The 22,951-nt window shown below is 32.5% G+C and overlaps 1 protein-coding gene across 1 annotated transcript; it reads right to left on the reverse strand.

Annotated features, from left to right (window-relative positions):
• Positions 1-3,477: 3,477 nt before the first annotated feature.
• Positions 3,478-5,395, reverse strand: LOC126555166 (uncharacterized). The gene is made up of 6 exons (XM_050210123.1): positions 5,309-5,395; positions 5,115-5,247; positions 4,686-4,790; positions 4,509-4,627; positions 3,656-4,035; positions 3,478-3,595 (listed from the first exon to the last, which is right to left on the reverse strand). Exons 1-6 carry the CDS (start codon positions 5,393-5,395, stop codon positions 3,478-3,480), a joined length of 942 nt encoding a protein of 313 aa, XP_050066080.1.
• Between the last annotated feature and the right edge of the window lie 17,556 nt (positions 5,396-22,951).

Below are 22,951 nucleotides of genomic sequence, written 5' to 3' on the forward strand. Positions count from 1 at the left end.
GATCTAAAAGATTGTCGGGGACAAGCGTACGATAATGGTGCCAATATGAAAGGCCAGTACAAATGGGTTCAATCAAGAATTATAGCAAAAAATCCTAGAGCATTTTTTTCACCATGTGCGTGTCATAATTTAAATTTGTTGTTGGGTGATATAGCAAAGAGTTCCACCGTAGCGGTTGGTTTTTTTGGCACTATACAAAGAATATATTGTTTATTTGCATCTTCTACAAAACGCTAGGATATTTTTAAAAAACATTGTACATTTTTAACTCTAAAACCCCTTTCAGAAACTAGATGGGAATGTAAAGTCAACAGTATCAAAGCTATACGTTACCAAGTACCTGAACTTGTTACCGCATTAGAAGAAGTGGCTGATAATACTTCAGATCCAAAAACGAAAAGCGAAGCTCAGTCTTTAGTTTCAAATGAACTAGAATGTTATGAATTTATTCTTAGTTTGATAATTTGGTATGAAATATTAAGTAAATACTGTAAGCAAAACTTTACAGAATATTAATATTCATTTGGACAAATGTAGTACCCTTTTAAATGGTCTCCTAGAATTTTTAAAATCATTTCGAGAGAATGGTTTTGAATCTTCAAAAATTAAAGCTGATGAAATAGCAGATATCTTGAATATTGACAAAACATTTAAAAAGAAACGTCTTAGAAAGACAAAAAAACAATTTGACTATGAAGGTTCTGATGATATAAATGATGACCCAGAAAACAATTTTCGAACATTTTATTTTAATGTAATTGCCGATGGAGCTATATCTTCATTTAGTGAACGATTTAATCAATTTCAAATTTATAACAACAATTTCAGTTTTTTATACAATATTGGTGAACTTTCAAAAATAACTAATGACGACTTAATGAAGAATTGTTTAGATTTGCAAAATTATTTAAGTGATGGAAATTTATATGATATAGTTGCTTCTGAATTGTATGAAGAATTACTAATTTTTCGTCATACAATGAAAGAAGATTCTACACCTATAGGAGCACTCAGATTTTTAAAAACAATGACTGGTGCTATTAGTGCTTTTCCTAACATAGTAATTTCACTCCGAATTTTGTTAACCATACCAATAACCTCAGCATCGGCAGAAAGGAGTTTCTCAAAGCTCAAAATAATCAAAAATTACCTCAGAAACACCATATCTCAAAAACGATTGACTGAATTAGCTACGATTGCAATAGAACACGAAACAGCAGATACATTAGAGTTTAAAAAAGTAATAGAATTGTTTGCGTCCAAAAAGTCAAGGAAAAAATTTTAAATATTCAATATTAATTTTATTTTTTTTTTGTTTAAATTTGTTATTATTATATTAAAATATGTAATAGATAATATCTAACGAATAATTACTACATTTTTAAATTTATAGTAATATAATAACTTTTGATAAAATTACAGAACCTTTGTATACCTCAATAAATATTTTGTAAGTTTTTTGTATATAATATGTAAGTTGACAAGTGTAATACGTTTAAAAGTAATCATTAAACAGTTGAAAATTGATATTCGCTACCTAATTCGCTAATGTATTATTATATCTAATGAATATCATAGGTGTAACTAAGGTCAACATTTTGGAAGAGCTTAAATATATTAAATTTAATTAGAAAAATTGTTTTATTTGGGACATATGTTTTTGATAATAGATAATAGATTTTTGACTATAGATAACTATAGTTATTTCCTTATTGGTTAAATAAATTAAATAAGTTTTGCACAGGGCCTCGCAAAAGATAGCGCCGGGCCTGAAGGTTACAAGTATATTTTATGCGTTATAGATTGTTTTACTAAATTTGCGTGGGCTATAGCATTAAAATCGAAAACTGGGAAAGAAGTCACAAATGCAATGTCTAAAATATTAATAGATAGAGCACCGAAATTTTTACAACTCGATAACGGAAAAGAATTTTACAACACTAATTTCGATAATCTGATGGTCAAATATAACATACACAAATACTCTACATTTAGCATTGTAAAAGCATGTATTGTTGAACGATTTAATCGTACACTAAAAGAAAAAATGTTTAGAGAGTTTACGGCACGTGGCTCACATGAATGGATTTCAATTTTACCAAAACTGCTTAATGAATACAATAATTCAAAACACAGAACTATAGGAATGACACCAGTGCAAGCAGATTTAAATCCTGCGTCAGTGACTATAAAACAACGTGAAATTAATAATGAAAAAATTAAATTCAAAGTTGGTGATAACGTTCGTATCAGTACATAAAAAGGTGTGTTTACAAAAGGTTATTTGCCCAACCGGTCAACTGAAATATTTTAAATTATTAAAATAAATAAAACATTACCCGTCACTTATCAGTTACAAGATTATACGGGTAAACCGATTGCCGGTTGTTTTTACTCGGCGGAAATACATAAAACCGAACACCCGAACGAATATCTGATCGAAAAAATTATACGTAAAAAACAAAATAAAATGCTTGTCAAGTGGCTTGGATTTGATAACACACATAATAGTTGGATAAATACACGTGATGTTAAAATATAGTGTCAGTCGTATTGTAGCTATGAACATGTTTGGAGGTTCTCAAGCTGGTGAAACTAAAAAAATTATATCAGATATTCAGTCAAGTAATAAAACATTACAAAATGAAATAAATAATCAGCAGAAAGAAATTCATAACATAAAAATTAATATTGCTCATCTGCTATCGCTGGAAAATCGCATGTCGGAGCTGTTTAATAATTATATAGAAACAAATACATCACTTTCTTTTATACTTTCTTCTATAGACAGTGTAAATGCCGAAATAAAACGCATAACGGGTATATTCGATGAAAATTCTTTACCGAATCATGGATCATATATTTCAGATTTAAACACTCGTTTGAAAATCATCGAAGAAAATTATATTAAGAAAAATTAATTTTTTTTTCATAATATACTTTTTAAAAATAATTTTAGTCATGAATGTGTTTGGTAGTTCACAAGCTGGTGAAACTAAAAAAACTATTTCTAAACTCGATGACTCTATAAAAATAATTAGATTTGAATTAAATGAAAAAATGAGTCAACTTGAAAATAACACTAAGATTATTGAACTAAAATTATCAAATATCGAACAATTAACCGAAAATTTAAAATTTAAAGTATCTGATCTCGAAGATAATGTGGACTACAAAATCTCAAATATCTGACCTTGTAGAAAATGATGCAGAAAATATCGCTGAAATTAAGAAACCTAAGGAGTGAACATAAAAATATTATATTTTAACACTTATTATTGTAACATAATTTTTTTAACAAATATAATAATATTTACACTTTAACATATATTTTATATATTATATTTATATATTATATGTTTTATATTTACATTCGTTTTATCCGAAACATACTACAACATAATTAATTATATATATATACATCAAACAAATAACATGGTTTTATAAATAAACAGTTTACAAAAATGGAGGGTATAACTATTCCATTAAACATTGTACAAGCAATCTATGTAATTCTTTATCTGAATCTGTCCATGGCTCCCCATCAGAATACAACAGCAAATCGAGTCCAGGCCAATACTCAGATTCATCTTTTCTATAAAATTATAAGTAAAATTAGTAAAATTATTTTTTAAATATAATTATGATAACTTACTCTATACAGTAGTGTCCATGAGCTAGTGTGTTTATTTTATCATCTAGCACAACCCGCTTATCATCATAACTGTTGTACGTCAATTTATTTGTTTTGATTGTCAACAGCTTGTGCTTAAATGATCTAATAGACACATTTTCTTGGTAAGCCTTCACACCGGCTTCCCCAAACAGACATTTTCTGTGGTCCTCTAATGTCATGTGATTCTTAACCACATGACGTCGGACCCCCTTAGCTTTAATGCTCTCCCTTCCTGCAGTATCGGACGTATTTGATGAGTGAATCGTATCGGCATAAGATTTCGCCCTCAACGCACAAAACTCTGATATAATATCACCCTTTAACTCGTCAGAAAAAAAAACCCGGCACCTTTTTACGTGCTGTTGTTGCGTGCCAGTATCAGATTTGAATCCAAATGGTTAATTTGAATGAAAGTTAAACTTAATAACGAAATATGTCTTTATTGCATATAAACAAAATACATTTAACAAATAAAATAAGTGGCTGAGTGACGTGAAAGTGCTCAGTTGTTGATAGCTTTGGTACATCTCCTGTTGCTGGTCTTCGGGCTCCCTTATATATTGTGGTGCGTCTCTTGTTTACGTCGTGTGGTCGCCTTTTGGGTGAAACCAGGTGTCCTTGTGGTTGTTGTTGCAAATTGGGACACGAATTTGAAAATGTGCAATAACATCTCAAATGTATCATTAGTGCACTATAATTATTGGTGCACTTACTATCCCGACACAATGTGGTCATAGTAGCAACCGCATTGCCCTTGACACGAGGCATGGTCATACTAACTTAGCCTTGTAATCTCGTAGATATCTTACAGATATCTCATAGCCCATAACACTGTTGTATAGCACGGATGGTTAGATGGCAAGTCTGCCGTGTCTAACCTATCCATCAAGTTTGGATTTTCCAACAAGTCAGAGTAAAAATCATCAGTCATAATGTGATACACTAGTGAATCTGTAATAATGATATTAATTAATAAATACACAAGAGAATAGTTTTAATATACATTTACCTGTGTCAGTATACATAAGCGTAATGTCTTCACCATAGTGCCTCTGCATCACATTATGATGATAATCATACATCAAAGTTTTGCTCATGTCCAATATCGCGAATCCTATAGAAAATAAAAAATAAAAATTTATTGATCAATGTATAATATAAAATATAAAGTAAATTTTTACCAATATATATAGGTTTATCAAATTTGATTATTTTATTTTCTAAAGTGACAGCGCTAAGGGTATCGCTATATCTTGTACAATGTTTAAATGTAGTTTTATTTATAAGTTTTTGGAGTCGGCGCTCGCATGATACCAACTCCATTTTTATTTCCTTGCGTTTAGATTGCATCGTTTTCCCTGTAAAAAAAAAAAGTTAAAAAAAAAAAAGTTGAAAAAAAAATTTGAAAAAAAGTTTTAAAAAGTTTAACAGTAGTTACCGAAAATCGTATTATTCATGAGCTTAAAAAAATCTTTTTCAAAATCATTTCTGGCTTTCTTTCTCATCTCGGTATTTAACTGAATATACTTGGCAAGCCAATCCGACTGGCTAAACTCCAAGACTCTATGTACCTATAAAAAAAAAAAAAAGTTAAAACATTTATTTTAAAATAATGTAAAATGAAATATTTACCTTTTCAACTATCAACCCGTTATCAATTGCCTGCTGCAGATTCCTATAATGCACAATATAGTTTTCCTTAGGCTCAAACGTCGCCATAAGTTTCCGCACTTTTGAGCCTTGTGGTATACTATTTTGTGGTAGGAATGGCAGATCATTATGCTAACCATGCCTATCGTGTTTCGGGTATGATATATCTACTTCGTATACACGACCTCTAGCCGATTTGGGAGTTAATTCGCTCAAACCGTCTAAATTTGGCTCAACCCAGTTAAAATTACCATACGGCATGTACTCCGACATTGCATAACCGTACAAGTTGTTACCTATTAAAGTTTAAAAAAATTGTTAAAAAATGTAAAAAATGTATATAAAATTATACTACAATCTTGATACACCAACCAGGATTTCTCTTTCGTTTCGTCATAATTCGGGGACTTTAAATTATTGGCTTTTGCATATCGCATGCTCGCCTGTACCAAACCACCACGAATACCTAAAAAATAATTATATAAATTATTATAAAAACATTTTTTTTTACAAAAATAATATTGATGTACTGACCATTCTCAAACATCAGCAACATATTGTAATCAGACAAAAGTTCTAATTTTTGACCTGTATACTTTAACATCGCGTCAAAGCTCAGGCCTGGTGCTGTGTAATAGTGGGCTGCGTCCAAATTATACGTGGACATGCAAACGTCACGGAAGTTTTCAAAAACGTCGGCCAGCAACAAAACATCAATTTTTAAATATAAATCGCTGTACTCGCCCAACGTCTTGCACTTGAAGTTGTTCCAGACCGCTTGAAATCTTCCTCTTTAATCCCCGACTCCGTTAGTGTACTATAAAAATCGTCCTCTCCCGGTAAACATGACTCATCCAACTTGTCCCAACTATCTGTGTACACGTACGGGTAAACACCTTTCCGAGTAACAAGAGGCATATCTTCGCGGACAAAATGTTTAGCTGTCTTACGGAAGTTTTCGAAATTATGTGTAATTAAGTTTTTAGCCAGAGACGATAAACTAGACGCCATAAACCTGAACGTATCGATAAACCGAATAGTGAACTTACTACTTATATGTTTTGTAAAGGATCTAGGATAAAAAAGCCACCGACAAAAAAGCCACGGACTAAAAAGCCACGGATAAAAAAGCCATTGATAAAAAAACCACGGATAAAAAAGACATGAATTTATTTTTGAGCTAAAACTGAATGGTTATGTTAGCTAAAAATAAACGAAATATTTTGAAAATTTAACTACCTATGTAAAGAATTATGTAACCCTTTTTTGATGTAGGTATCTATGAATTATAACCATAAAATATAAGTCAAATATTTTAAACTATAGGTATAAATACTATAAATATACATTTGAAATATAAGAGATTAAACTGTTTAAGATATATAGCAATAAAAGTCATTGCCCTTTGACTTTATCTTAAAACTGGTGTTGGTATCTTAGTATCTAAAGTATTGTATTATGTGAACAATATAATATACTATGTGATTGTCTTTATAATCCAATATTATTATAGGTTGACCGAAATATATATGGTTGGGAAATCGGTAAAATTTTATCTTTTATACACTATTTAGTTTCCGTTATGCTCAGTCTGTGTGCAGTATAATCGTCGTGAAATAAATGTGTAAGGTGTTAACATTTGTAAGAAATTTTTTTGAATTTTTATGATGGAAATTGTCAAAACAAACAAAGGAGGTAGCAAAATTTGTTTTAATGGTCATATGTACGTCATTAAGCATTTGGGGAAAAATAAAATAACATGGCGTTGTATGAAAGCGAGTTCTCTCAAGTGTACAGGGACAATGTACACTGAATTGCAACATAATAATCCTGTAGAAAAAAACCCACATAATCATCTACCCGATAAAGAAGAAATTAAAGTTACTAAATGTATACAAAAAATGAAGGATCAAGTAACTTCTTCTAGTATGATAAATCCTGTAGAAATATTTGCGGAAAATGTATCGCAAATAGAAACAGCAACTAAAGCAAGAATGCCCACTGAAGACACGATAAAACGTATGCTAAGACGACAACGATCAAAAAATTGTCCCATTAATTCTACTATGATCGAAGGTAATTACAAAATTAAAAATATTAATAATTAAGGCTGTGAATTTGTAAGAAAGTGCATTTTTTTCGGTGATTGTGAAACATATTGCTTTGTAAGTACATATCCAGCAGTAGCGTAACTGAGGGCCCGAAGACCACGTGTTGCAGGGAGGACCACTGTAATTAGGAGGGGCCTTTGGTTTTTTTTTTTTTTGAAAATTTGAATAATTGCTTTTTTCAAATTAAATTAGAGTTAATCTATGTTTATTATAATCTATTATACGAAATATATTCGTAATCGTATGGTAAATGTTTAATAATAATCTTATTGTGTGTAAATACCTACAACATGATTTAAGATAGGTTTAAACTAGGTATCTTAAATCGTGATCTACAATAAGTAATAATAATACCTATTAACGATAAAACGTTTTATTACTCTATGTCTCCAGTCTACAAAGTTATATGTAGTGTGACAGTACTATTTTTACTAATTTTTTACTTAATTTAACGGCTATTGCTTACACAATACGATTATTTTAATTATTTATTTATTTTATATATTATATTTTTAAATTGTAAATTTTAACTTTTATAAATTATATATAATTATTGTATTCTATTTTAACATAAAGGACAAACATTTGACAGCTATTGCTTACACAATACAATTATTTTAATTATTTATTTATTTATATTATATTTTTAAATTGTAAATTTTAACTTTTATAAATTATATTAATATTGTATTCTATTTTAACATAAAGGACAAACATTTGACAGCTATTGCTTACACAATACAATTATTTTAATTATTTATTTATTTATATTATATTTTTAAATTGTAAATTTTAACTTTTATAAATTATATTAATTATTGTATTCTATTTTAACATAAAGGACAAACATTTGACAGCTATTGCTTACACAATACAATTATTTTAATTATTTATTTTATATATTATATTTTTAAATTATAAATTTTAACTTTTAGATTCTGAATGAAGTAATGAATTTACAATGATGTTTTTTGTGTACAATTTTTTTTATTATATTATTATATTATTATTTATTATAAAATGTACAAGTAATTTTGTAGTTGAAAATTCATATGATAGGTACTTGATTTAAAATTCGTCTTTTTTATCCGTGTCTTTTTTATCGGTGGCTTTTTTATCCCGTGGATTTTTTATCCCATAGCTTTTTTATCAATGGCTTTTTTATCCGTGGCTTTTTAGTCCGTGGCTTTTTTGTCGGTGGCTTTTTTATCCGGTTACCGTTTTGTAAAAGATATAAATTTCTCTTCACTATTCGGAATAACGGATATGCTTTCAGTATCAAATCCAAGTTCAGTGACTATGAAATGTGAGTCATAGTTGGAAAGATTATGAAAAAATACCGGTACAAATTTAGGCTGTTGTAACTCTAAGTTACACTTTGAACACAAAGTTTGTCTAAATTTGCAGTTCAGATGATTATGATCTCTAACATTTTCGCCACTGACTAAAATACATTTACACAAATTACACGTATTACACTCTTGATGTGTTTTCTTCCTCTGCGGTCATGGTCAAAGGAATGTTAGTTTTCATTAACTTTTCAATTTTTCAACTGACCGCAACTATAGCCTCAACAAAACATTTCGCTACGTCCTCATGTTGTTCGTCGCCTCTGTATACTACCGGCACTGTAGGTATTTCATATTCTTCGATGAGCTCCGTCGGCACGTCATCGCTTGCCTTAACCAAAAATCCGTAGCTCATCGCCTCATGTTTCTGAATAATTTTTGTATTTCCACCCTTTACCTCGTCCGTTTTCACTAATAAGGCCTCGAAATCAGCGTAAATAACAAATGGTTGTCTAACGGTATTATTCCATTTTTTAAAATTTGTACATTCCCCCTCTTTTGGCATTTCCGGAAAAATAGGCTTATGTACCCCACAGAATAATTTGTGCTCTTCCAACGCCTCACGTCCATTAGACTTAAACTTTAGTAGTCTATTATCAAAAGTACAAAAACATCGCTTACAAAAATATACCGAATGTTCATATCTAGTTTTTTGCGACCGTGCGAGTCGCGACAAACTAGTTATATACGTGTAGTGCGAGTTGTCATCACTCGTTGTAAAAAGCAAGTCGAAATGGTCCGACTTCTCCTCATCAACTACACGAATTGGGTATACATTGTAAGTCGGATATTTTTTTGTCGGAATAAATTTTTTTTCAAGGCCGTAAACATTTATGGACACAAGTGTATTATTTTTTTCGAATTTTTTTATATCAGATAAAGGCGTTAGAAAGGAAATGCCTTCGAAATTATACTTGCCTTCATGTTGTCTATAATTGTCACCGACACGACATGCCACCGGCCCCGTTACATATCTCGCGAGAATCGCCCACTTGAAACATTGCTGGTCTAAATTTTGAGGGTTAATAGTGGCCCGTTTCCTATCAATAAACTCAGGCAACTGTATGTATGACGATCCTCCCATCTGCATATATTTATATATAGTCAACATTAATCCGTCTATGCTTTCTAATGTAAACCCGCTCCCTCTACTTGCGTATGTTTCGTTTTCCCTTAACAATTTATCAAACGCCCCCTGTATTATTGTCGAAATATCGCTCTCTACAAAAATCTCGACCGTAGATGTTTTAAATGCCCTATTCTTCATTGAATTAGGCACTGATGGAATACTATAGCTGGGCTCAAGCTTTAATTTGAACTTAATAGGGTGCTCCTGTACTCGTGTTTTTAACAACTGCTTTAATTCGGATTCGAGAGAGCGGAGAAAGTCCGTATAATTTTGGATACCCCCCGTATTTTTAGCATAGTACCACACAACTGTTCGGGCTTTAGAGGCTGAGATTTCTACAAAACCGGAGGATTGTACAAAATTTATACGCTTTTTTTTCGACCTAACAGCGGATGAGGTGTTGGCGGTGGAAACGCGTTTACCATTAACACCGGTAGTATAAGAATCTTTAATTTAAAAAAAAAAAATTGTTAATCCAAGGTGGACAAATAAAATCGTAGTCTTTTTTTTTAAAAAAAAAAAATCTAATTAATTCGATCGTAATAAATAACACTAACCTTTATTAACGTTCTGCACTTCTTTTTCAAAATTTTCCATGGCTGCCGTACAAATGTCGTCATCAGACATTATGTTTGAACAACCAGCCTGAATATCAGGAACAAAAATTTGCGGTGCAATTTCAATACAGTATTCTCGATCCTCCTGTTCTTGTTCAAAGTTGTCCATGGCAGCCATACAAATGTCATCATCTGACATTATGTTTGAACTGTCGGTTGGAACAGCAGGTCGGTTAATACGAGGTGCATACTTAATAACACTCTCTCGTTGAGGACTCAATGTAGCGGGTGCGTGAAGGATAGCTTAGAAAAATATTACAGATAAATCAATATTGAAAGTATAGAAAATAAAAAAAAAATTGTATAAATACCGTGAACTTTTTTCAAATGTCTCCTCAAGTTGGATTCGTCTTTGAATGTTTTTGCACATACTGTGCATCGGTAAAGTATACGAGTATGTAATTTTTCATGTCTATCTAAACTTTTTTTTAACTTAAAAACCGAGGCACACTGCTGGCATTTATACATGATGAAATATATAACGTTAAAAAAATAAAACACTTATAAAATGTAATAACGAAGAGCAGAAGTGTACCAAAGGCGAGGTGTTCGTACAAAGAACTGTGGCACAATGATCCTGCAATGGTGGACAACAGAGCAAGTGCCCAGAAATCTCAGTGTTTATTTTTTGGTGGGGGAGGGGGTAAATCCGTGTTTTTACTAAAATATTATTTGTTTATCTCAGCCAATATGTTATAGGGTGGGGCCATACTCACCCGCAATAGGCATGGCGAACAGGGTGCGTGTCCTTGACAATGACCATCGTCTTATGGGACGACCTAAAAACACCTGCATTATATGGCGATCGCATAATACATTACCCATTGTAACAATAAATGGCAAGGTTTATATTCGTAGAGAACCGTTTTCATATACTATTTTAACCAGAATGTTTGAAATATTTAAATACTAAGTTAAAATAATAAGTCAATTATATAAATGAAAAAAAATGTTTATATTACACTGTACAACACTTGACAATTCCTAAATCTCATACATATCCATAAGGTTATTTAATTCCACATTTTCTTCTTCGTTACCCCCCCAGTCGTCGGAAGCGGCGGTGATGGTATTTTCATACCGCTCCATAACCATATTCAGCGCGTGATTTTTGTCCTCATCGTCACCCCAGGAAGAAGACTTGGTCTCGCATTGTTTAATAACCCTGATAATCAAATTGTGAAACTCGCGAGGAGTCTTTAACGGAAGCATGTGTAACATGCTTGGCGACATTGATGATGGGGACATGTCAGGTGAAAAAGCTTCCGGTAGAGTCTAAATAATAATAATAAATTTAATTTCAAAAAAAAAAAATTTTTAAAATTAATAACTTACTATTGCACTATATAGAGCAGTTATGCTCTCTATCATTGATGACGGGAACATGTCAGGTGAAAAAGCTTCCGATGGAGTCTAAATAATAACAATTAATTTAATTTCAAAAAAATAATTTTTATTTCTTTTTAAAATTAATAACTTACTATGGGACTATATGGAATAGTCGTACTCTCTAACATTGATGACGGGAATATAGGCGATTCGTCGATTATTTCCTGAATGTCGAATTCATTGTAGTTGTTCGTCATCTAAGAATTAGATTATGTATACTTATAAAATATTTTAATTATTATTGTAAAACCAAATACTTACGTTTAACAGCTTGGACTTGTTGAATTTTTCGTTAGCTGAAGAAATCTTGTACTGCCTTGTACGCGGTAAAATATAAGACTGAATAATCGAAAACTATGTTTGCTTTTCGTAAAATGTACCTAACAACCCCACTAATAGGGGGTGTACGTTTTTACTTTGAAAAAATACACGTCTTTTTCTTAAAATGCGATCTTGATATTAGTTTTCAAAAATGATCATCGAGACCCATATTATATTTCTTTAAATATACCTGATTTTCGAAAATGTATAGTGGCGCCACCCGCTAGTAGGTGTGGTGTAATTATATGCATCTTTACAAATGAGCATCTATAGTTTTTATATGACCCATATTATATTTCTTTAAATATATCAGTTTTGTTAATATCTCTCAATGGGATAGAGTCGAAGCGGGTAAAATATGTTTGGTTAAGTTTGTACATATACCGGTTCGATTCTATCCCAGAATATTATATATTTTTTGCAAATATTTTAAGTGAACACAATAAAATGTATAAATTCCAAAATAAATATATGTGTACAATAATATGCCATGTATAATAATATGCTATGTACAATTATATGCCATGTACAATAATATGCTATGTACAATTATATATACAATGGCAACAGGTGGAGGTGAGGGTGGAGATGTGCGTGGGGGGAGTACGATCCATACGGCGACGGGGCAGAAGGACGAGGGCAAGGGGTTGTTTGATCGAAAATTATGTGTACGAATAAATATGTACGAACGAAAAGTGTTCGAATTTTATATGTTAGAAAATTTAAATGTTCGAATATTATGTGTGAATGAGTGTGTCTGAATTAAAAGTGTTCGAATTTTATTTGTTAGAAAGTTTAAATGTTCGAATATTATTTTTATTGTGGAATCAACAAAATGTAATTTTTCGGTATAAAAATTATTTAATATTATTTATTATTATTAAGCTTAACTATACAATTAAATATGATATTATATTATCTAAAAAAAAAAAATGTTTTAAAAAGATAAATTATAAGCAATTCCCCTTAAAAATTCTAAAATATTAAAATCAGCATTGTCAGCATTGTTTTTATAGCTTAGAACAAGAGATTTAATACGTTCTTCTCGTTGTTGTTTGGACTCATTGAACTTTTTTGGAAACCTGTTTTGAATTAACTGTTCGATCGAACTTTCTGTCTCGTTCTGAATGTGCTGAAATTGGGTAATCAGTTTATATACACCTGGCTTCCTGGATGTTAACCTATAAATAAATATAACATTGAGAAAAATATTTGGAATACCAAACAATTATAGTATTTTACTTATTCAGGCGACTGTGCCATGATTCAACAATGTTAGTTGTTCGTGGCAATTCAACCTCCACACGTGCAGCAACTGACCATAACTCTAAAGAAAACATCGGAGGTTTTCGGGTTCGTCCACGCAATCTCATGAATGGTTTTCCAATATAAGTTGATTCAAAGTATTCCAACAGTTTTTGTTCACGATCGTCATTTGAAAATAATGGTTTAATTTTTTCCCAACCTTCGATGACCTTGGATGGTTAAAAATAAAATAATTACTTAGTATCCGATATAATAAAAGTATAAAAACATAAATTATAAGTTAATACCTTTGTTATAGGGAGAAATGCCAATGCTGGAAGATGGCGACAAAGTAGATTGAAATTGAAATCTTCGATGTATTTCGTTGCCAAACCTTCTTTTTGAATATGTCGGTATATATTTTGTGAGAAATGAAAAACAAGCCGAGTGAAAAGCGGATGGAAATACATCGTTTATCGCATTAATGGTTGATTTTTAAAAGTCTGTTATAATTTCTAAATTAGAATTTCTTGTTAAATTTATATCATTTTCTAAAACAAAATTATTTAATTCTAAAAACATTGTTCTGTACGCATTTTCTGTTTGCTTGACCATTAAACTAAAAACTAACGGTACACAAATAGTCCCATTCCTTTTTTAATATTTCCATGTATCGTGTAAATTTGTTTAAAAAGTCCAGGGCAAGACTTGAAAGTTCCATCAGCCAACCAAAATTGAGACTCACTTAAATATCGTAAGTTTTCGATGGTAGATAATATAATAATTTTATCTTTGTCACTACCAATATCTTTAATATAAAATTCTTGTCCAGCTAATGTTTTTTTCAACTCTGGTGGTAAGTTCAAATCTCTCAAAGAGCACGGTTCTGTTAATTTTCCTTTTCTTTGTCTCTTAATTAGTAGTTTTGACATATTTTTAGTTATTTGAGATGAAATAATTAAAGGTGTACCGGATATTTGTTCTTGATAAATTTTATGTGGATCTTTGTAATCTTTTGCAGCTTTTTAAATATTTTCTTTAATTTTTTTACATTCAGTTTTGATTGGATCAGGACCGTGAGAGTGCTCTTTTAATACACAAGAGTTATCTTTTATGTGTTCATTGTTTACAATAATAGTTCTAAAAGTCACGCCACATTTTTTGGAACATATCCAATAATATACTTCCGTGTTATCTCGTTTTCGCGTATTTTGTTTATTTAACATAAACTCATAATTATTGACATTTAGCATAACTTTATTGTGTATTGTCGTAACACATTTAATAACACAAGACATTTCGACAGTCGACTAACAAACACTATAAGTAGGTACACTTCGTTACACGGTTTCTGGCACACTGATTAACGGATGCCAAATTTTTGGTCTCGGTATAAAAGGCACCGCATAACATAAGTAGGTATAATGTTCACTGCACACAATGTTCCGATACGAATAAAATGTAATCTCGATTATCCGATATCGTTGTAGTCATTGCAGAGTGATGACTACACACTTCTATACATATATACATTTAATATGGCTGGTTATCGCGCGATCATAAAAGTATAATATCTATTATCTGGCTTTTAACGAATTATTGGGTGAATCATATTTGTGACTATGAACGATATTCGTATAATACTCGTTATTATGTTCAAATAGAAAAATATAACATTCGTACATAATACTATTCAAACACAAGTCCATTCGAACAGATTTGTTCGAACACTCAATTCGAACACATACATTCGTACATAATACTATTCGAATACATTTCCATTCGAACAGATTTGTTCGAACACTCTTCATTCGAACACTCGACTAGTTCCCAAGGACGAGACATACGGTGACGTAGTTGAAGGACGAGTCGAGGGCGGGGAGGTGGGAGGGGGAAGGACGAGACATGACGTAGTAGAAGGATGAGACGAGGAGGGGGGTGGTGCGCGGGGGCAGCAGAACCGCTATTTATATCCTACTCTCGTGAACGTATAGCCTAGTGGGATAACGCGTCTAATTTAAATTTAATATGTTAATGATTTTTAAAAAATGTTTCAGATTCTATCGAAATAGGTAGGTAGGTATAATAACTCTTTACTGTTTATCCAACTAGACACTATACGTTCACATTTTTAAATTCTGAACGAAGTGAAGAATGTATTGATTTTACAATGATGTGTGTTTTTTTTTTTTGTGTCTGTGTACAGCATAACTAGTCGAAATAATGCTCCAATTTCAAACTATGGGGGTGGTGTCCGATGTAAAAGTGAATATCCTTGGTGCATTATAAAGGTAAAAAGTTAACATTTTCCAACAGTTTTCAAAAAAATCGAGAAAAACAAAAAAAAAAAAATGACGGAAAAACGGCAATTTTTACGCAAAACCAGTTTTCGACCAAATCGATTTTTTTTGATGATTGTAATTCAAAAACTAATCACTGAAAATACTTGAAATTTTCACCAAATGTTAATGTCAGTGGTATCCGTATATAGTTAAATTTTCAAAAAATTTTGACTTTTTTTGAGTTATTTATAGACCACTGAAATTTTCGATTTTTTTGAGAAATTTTTTTTAAAGTGTCGATAAAAAATTTTTGAAAATTTAATACAAGGTTCCTTATGAGTTGTTTTTATTGTAGCTAAAAAAAAATTAAAAATCGTTAGACACAATTTTTTTTTATAAGCATTTATAGTATTTATAGTATATTTTTACGAAATCTGTCGAAAACGCGAAAATTTGCAAGTAATTTTGAAGTTGAAAAATCATAAAATTTTTTTCTTTTATAACTAAGTTTTGAAAATTTGGTACAAGGTTCTCCATAAATTTTTCTTCAAATATCTGTAAAAAAAACTCTACCGGATTCAGACAAAAAATTTTTATGAGTGTTTGAAATTTAAATTTTTACAAAACCGCGTTAAATTACAGTTTAGCCTCAAACGATTTTTGATATTTGTTATTATTCAAAAAGTATAAGTCGTAGATACTTGAAAATTTTACCAGTTATTAAGATTCGCGTTTTCTTTACGTGATTTAAATTTCAAAATATTTTGACTTTTTTTGAGCTATTTATAGACAACTGAAATTTTCAATTTTTCTGAAAAAATATTTTTGAAGTGTCGATAAAATTTTTTTGGCCCTATCAAAATACTTGAAAATTTAATACAAAGTTCCTTATAAGTTATTATTATAGTGATTAAAATATTATAAGAATACATAGGCACAATTTTTTTTTATTAGCATTTGAAGTTCAAATATTGACAAAAATTCGTCAAAACTATGAATACTTGCAAATTATTTTGTAGGTATATTTCATAAAAATTTTTGTATAAGTAGCTAAGAGTTGAAAATTTAATACAAGGTTTTTCATAAGTTTAGCTTACATTTATTATAAAAGAACTTACATTTTGTTGTATTCAGGCCTTTAAACATAAACCACCTTTTTCACCAACCACTAGAAATTATATCCTAGGATGAAAAATCAACTTCGTTCAGAATCGTTTTTCGTATACAATGATAACTATCATTGGATTTAAATTTAACACTCCTATAATATATAATAATGATCCATACGGCACCTAATGTACAGCAGAGCGGTACTCACTTGCCCGTTTTTTTTATATTCAAGGTGTTCTCTGCATCGGTTGGTATAGTTGGATCTGTTATTAAATCCAATATTTTGTCTGTATAACAGATAGCAGTGCTCTATAAAATAATAATTAAATTATATTTTTTTTACTTTTTCGTAATATGTCATAAATTTATATAACTCACCTTTTTGTCTTTTTCGATACCGGTTTCTTCTCCGGTTTCACAGCTAACCTTTTCGATGTACCTTTTTTTTGAGATGTTGTTGCAATATTATCCTATAATTAAAATAGACGATAAGCTGATGACGGTTTACAAAATCAATTTTTCATAAAATATATAATAATTTTTTTTTAAAAAAATGTCTTTTAATTAAAATAATTATATATATAATATATATATATATATTGTAATAAAAAAAAAATGTCTTTTACTTAATTCGGACAATACAACCGAGACTCCTCGTCATCGCTTTTAAATGAGTAGCAGGAAATTTTTTTTTATTTAAAAAATTAAATTAATTTTATTAAAAAAAGTCTAGATTGTAAAATCTGTTGAAGTATACTGAATATACTGTATCGATGAGTCTCTTATATATGTAACCACTTCTACTCCCCCTCTTAAGTCTAAAATAATCAGTTCAGCTAAAACACTAACTAGAATAAAATTTGAAAGGTTTTGTAACATGTGACCTAGGTACGTCTTTTCATAATCGAAAAAATAGAATGTAATAACAAATGTGATTTGTATCTAAAAGAATGTAATTGACTTATACATTTCAATGACAGATTTGAAAGGTTATATGAAATTTAGCAAGGTACGTTCCTCTCATAATCGAAAAAATAGAATCTAATACAATGTACCGTATTCGCTTCTAAGAGGTGGAGAGTTTAGACTATAAAAAATCATAAGCTCCATCATGAATACAGCTAGTTCAGTAGAAACACTATGTTGTAATCCGGCATATTACATTACATCATTCCTGTTACCCTGATCTGATATTAGTTGGTTAGATTTAGAATAATGAATATTAATATATTAGATAATTGGATTACGAACATGGTTTTAAAAATCGTTTATATAGATTTTAAAGATTAAAATTATGTATTTAAATAATTGTTTATAGTAAACATGAAATAGAAACTTATAGGTAGTCGAATTTCCTGTTTACCATGACACGTACGTATATTTTGGGGACTACGCCCAAATAGTTTAATATAAAATGGGTTGTGGTAGTATTAAGAATTAGACATAGTTAAGCCTCACTCACGCATAGACCGATAGCATTGTTCTATACTTAACAACACATCGGGCTTGCTTTTATTATATACATTGTCTCAGTGAATAAATAACTTTTAATTCAAACGAGTTGTTTATTAACTTCAAACTTCCTACACTCTCTGAAGAAGACATACGACAAAGTGGATCAGGTTGAGATGAGTTTTCGCACGATATTCCCACGCAGCGTTTGCATACCGTAGAGCATAATAGTCCAGCCTTTTTACAGCTGCAGCCTGCAGTAGCACAACCAGTCGTGCACTTACAGCTAATTATGCGGAGTAGCTGTTCCGGGGCAGCATCCATTGTTGTGGTGATGGGAACGACACCTATAAAAAAATGAATCAGTTAATTAATACACGTGTATTGGTCATTATTACAAGTATTAATAGTAGTATAATTCGTGTGGCAAGTTTTAAGAATTAAAATGTACTATTATAGTATAAAACAGTTATTGCTTAAGTCAATAAAAATACAAAACTCGTTTTGTATGTTTCCAACCCCATGCAAAAGGCAACTGTTGATGGCTACCTTGGCTTCCCATCCACGCCTGGACTTGCAAGTACGTCCTGAAAGAGTGGTATTTGGCGGAATCTCTGGTAGGTGGCAGTCTGGCAAGTTGACATTTTGTATTTGCCACGACTGAAGAAAAAATGCGATACCTCAGGTCTTCTAGGTTGTCCAGTTCAATGGTTCCTCCATAAAGTTTTACAAGGAACTTTTCTCCAACGTCAGCAATTTGAGCTTGAGTTGCCCCGGAGTCTTTAAAAAATTACCAACATCTCTGAAAGGCTAGGGATCTTCTTATACATCTGCATCACTTTCTTCTTTCCAATACCAAAGGGTGCCGAGGTAGTATCACACCCACTTATCGCATGCAAGAAAAGAATATCTTGTGGTTCGTACTTAAAAGAGTGGGCTGAATACAGCATGGTTTTACTGTGACCTTTTCCACTCTTCTGGAAATAGACATTCATCTTAGAAGAACCAAAAGCAATGAGTAGCAAAAAGAGATCTATGTCTTCCCCTGTTATAATTACACTATCATATTGATCAACAACTGTAAGAGCAGTCTCCACGATCATTATTACGTCTTCTATCGCCTGCTTCACATGTATCCCTTTAGCTTCCATTTCACTCTTCAACATTATTATGAAGTTAATCTTGTTTGAATCATTTGAAAGAAATTTTGCCTGCGAAATAGTGCTGATCGAAGTTGTCTTGGAAAAAAAATGTTTTGTTGAGGAGTGTAGCAACGAACACCGATAACGTTCAGCCGATTTGGTGCTTTCGTAACTAATTCCAACAGGATAACCATCAAAAACCACTATGGTATTATTCCCAAAGTGCTTTTGAACGTAGTCCACGTAGTTTTGGCAGACTACCTGAAATGTGGCTTCACTAGACTTGGTCCAAACAACTCTATGCAATAGGAACCCACCATCAATGACATTACATATTCTGGTTCCTAAAGTTACGTCTTCAGACATAATAGGAAGAAATGCATCATACAGTATTGATTTTCTGCTCTTATGCATTCCTTCTTCTGTGAAGAGAGACGTTGGGAAAGGGGCCAGCTCATATTTGAACAAGTTCCTGAGGTCAGCTTCTGATTGTTTGGTTATACACATACGTTGAAATAAAATGAGTGGGTCTACTGTAATATGTTTGTCCTTGATTTTCAGAGAACAGGAAGCAGATGCCAGAGTAACCACCTTATCCTTCCTCTTCAGTTTCAAGTCTTCAAAATTGCCTTTCTGTAGGCAATTCTTTAAGCAGTTAAAACTAGTTGATCGGGCCATATAACAGTTGACGCCTTCGGAAGCAACAACCCCTGAACCGATTGACATCAGCTCTTGCGTCTCAGGGAATGGAAAATGTTATGAAAACCAATCACTTAGTTTCTGAATGTCACTATTATCTCTGGCAACGCGAGCAGGCCGCATATCTACGTGCTGGTCGCTTGTTTCTGAGTGAATGTCACAGAAAATTTGAATTTCTTCATTTATGCTTTAAAGGCATAGCATGCCCACAATCCACCTTGACAATACGCTATCACTGATACCACGTCCATGTGTTAGCCCGCCATAGCTTTTCATCGATCGCATGAGCACCTGCTCAATGATCATATCCGACCAGATTCCACACCAGAATTTATCAGACCTTCGAATTGTGAAGTACCCCTGGGAGGTGAACTTTACAAACTCTTCTGGGTCCATTTTCTCTTGCAGCGTCAGCATATCCTGATAGTAGCGATGAGCACTTTTAGCGTAATTTAGGTGGCCTGCTGCATGAAAATATGGAACCATATCCCTGACAGAATGAATGTGTAGTTTCCAGTCACCTGTCCGTTCAGCTCTAATAAAATTCTTCATTAGCATGCACATGCGGAAATATTGAATCCAAAGTGTCGCAGTTGGTCCTCGGTGCTCAATGTCCTTAAGAAGACTGGACAGTTTTTCTGTCACACTTTTTAGTGATGGATCCTCTGAATTTATTTTCGAATTGTTGGAAGAATCGATAACTGTGTCGAACGCCAACAGTTCTTCTTCATCCAACTCTAAAAGGTCAATTATCAGTCCACCTAAGGCAGCGAATGCGAGGCTATGCCCGCGAGCAGCTCTGGCATATGCGTGCCCTGACATAATTTTGTCAACGCTGTTGCTTGCAAAGACCTCACAGAAGAGCTGCTTCAAACCACTTCCAGCCATTATGGTTCCCATGGCACCCATGAAACTCATCAAGAGGTGAAAACCACCAAGCCTTACAGCCACGTTGCTGAAGTCTGGAACGCAGGCAACAACATCTCGAGCCTTCCAGAACAATGGCTGGTCGAATGTCACAACACAAGTGTTCTGATTAATTAATTTGCATTTGTCAAGTGCGGTGAGGATGGATGTATACACAGTGGAATAGTCGCTTGAGGGTGCATTGATAAATGGAAGGCATACAATCTTTGAACATTTATACTCTTTCCCTTGTGTCCTAAACTCCATAAACCCATTCCACCCAGGTACTGTTGACGAGTGAGTATTTTTTCCATAAAGCCAGGCGATATCAGATGCAGATGGTACATTGCCGTCTTGATGGTTGATGTCTATGTCAATAATTTTGATAGTTTTCAGGCCAGAATTTGGTGGACGGTGGAACTCTTTACAGTTAATGGTGCCTGATTTACCAATTGCACGAGATGATGATCTAACATTCATGCGAAGAACATCTTGTTCACTGGTTACAGCATTTTGGGGGATAACAGCCATTATTCCTCCCATTGCATGGAACGTGGAATGTCCATCTAGTGTATTTCCGTTGAAGTCTGCATTGTCAAATATGAATTGGCTAAATGGATTAATTGAGCCATCAACTACGACTTCCTTTGCTTGCATAACATACGATTCTTCAAGCCTAGAAGCTTCGTCATAGCTGGCTGAAAATCCCAAAGTAGCAAGGAGATTCAGAAGAAGTTTTGATCCAAACTTTTTGTAACAATATATTGAAACCCCAATCATAAGTGATGATAAAAATGATTTTGGTCAAACAGCTACTATTATGGCATGTGACAGCGCAAGACACTTCTTTTTCCATGACTCCAATGAACCTGGTTTGTTCGTCAAAATAATTGTATGTAACAAAAGAAGCAGTGTCTCTGGGATGACATAATGGGCATCAGCATTGAAATTATCAATCGGAGGGTAGAAAGCAGTGTTGAACATTTTTGATCGGATATCCTGTAAAATAATTTTTCCGGCAGTTTCCACAATTCGAGAGCGTTCGTCCTGAGGGTCTAACATCTTCTCATTAGAGTACCAGTTGTCCGTCAAGATTTTATGGCCAATACTTTTGAAACATACAACACTTGCTCTATTTGCAGACTGAGAAATGATAATATCATCTCCATACTTCTCCTCCAAACGCTTTTTTACTGTTTTTATATGAGGACGGGAATCCTCCGGAATTTCATCTATCAATTGTCCAAGAGAAAACTGGCATTCCTCTTTGTTATTTTCGAGAAACATATATATGATTTCCATTGCTTGGTGAATGTTAGGAGTAGGTTGTCCTCTCTTCTGAAGACGACCCGGCAATTTGTAAAAATTTTGAATGCATTTTTGGTGATATTCTGCGTTTACCGCTACTAAATCAGTGTTCATACCCTCTAAAATGCCAACTCGATCTCCAATTTTTTTTCCCCACTCATCACCGCGTTGCCTAGTGTACGACAAAATGGTAATTTCTACCTCAGGTAGCGTCACTTTGACCATTGGATTGCGCCTTTCAACTGGTAACTTGTTCTGTCTTTGCCTGTACTCTTCAGTAACCGAATCTTCGCAAAAAAAGCACTTGTTATTGAAATCAAATGATAATGAGACTGTACTTGAGCGAGTCGGCTTGGGGGAAATTGCACGAGTTTCACTTTCATGACGCAAAGCAGCCACAATTAATTTCTCGTTGTTGTATTTTTTTTGGCAAGCTGTGTGGATTGTAATTTCACTCACTCCTTCCAACAAACGTCGATGTTCGCGTTGTCTTCGTTTTCCAGCAGAAGCAAGAAGTGTAACAACTCCTCTCTTTTTTACTACAGACACTCCACCACATTCTAAA

Source organism: Aphis gossypii, unplaced genomic scaffold (genome assembly GCF_020184175.1).
Source record: "Aphis gossypii isolate Hap1 unplaced genomic scaffold, ASM2018417v2 Contig00730, whole genome shotgun sequence".
In the NCBI taxonomy this organism is placed as follows: Eukaryota; Metazoa; Arthropoda; class Insecta; order Hemiptera; family Aphididae; genus Aphis; species Aphis gossypii.

Excerpts from the sequence above, each read along its gene's own strand:
- LOC126555166 (XM_050210123.1), bottom strand. The coding sequence starts at position 5,395 with ATGGCGACGTTTGAGCCTAAGGAAAACTATATTGTGCATTATAGGAAT. Across the intron at positions 5,248-5,308 it reads ACGGGTTGATAGTTGAAAAG|GTACATAGAGTCTTGGAGTT; the intron begins GTAAATATTTCA and ends TTTTTTTTATAG. Across the intron at positions 3,596-3,655 it reads CATGGACACTACTGTATAGA|AAAAGATGAATCTGAGTATT; the intron begins GTAAGTTATCAT and ends ATAATTTTATAG.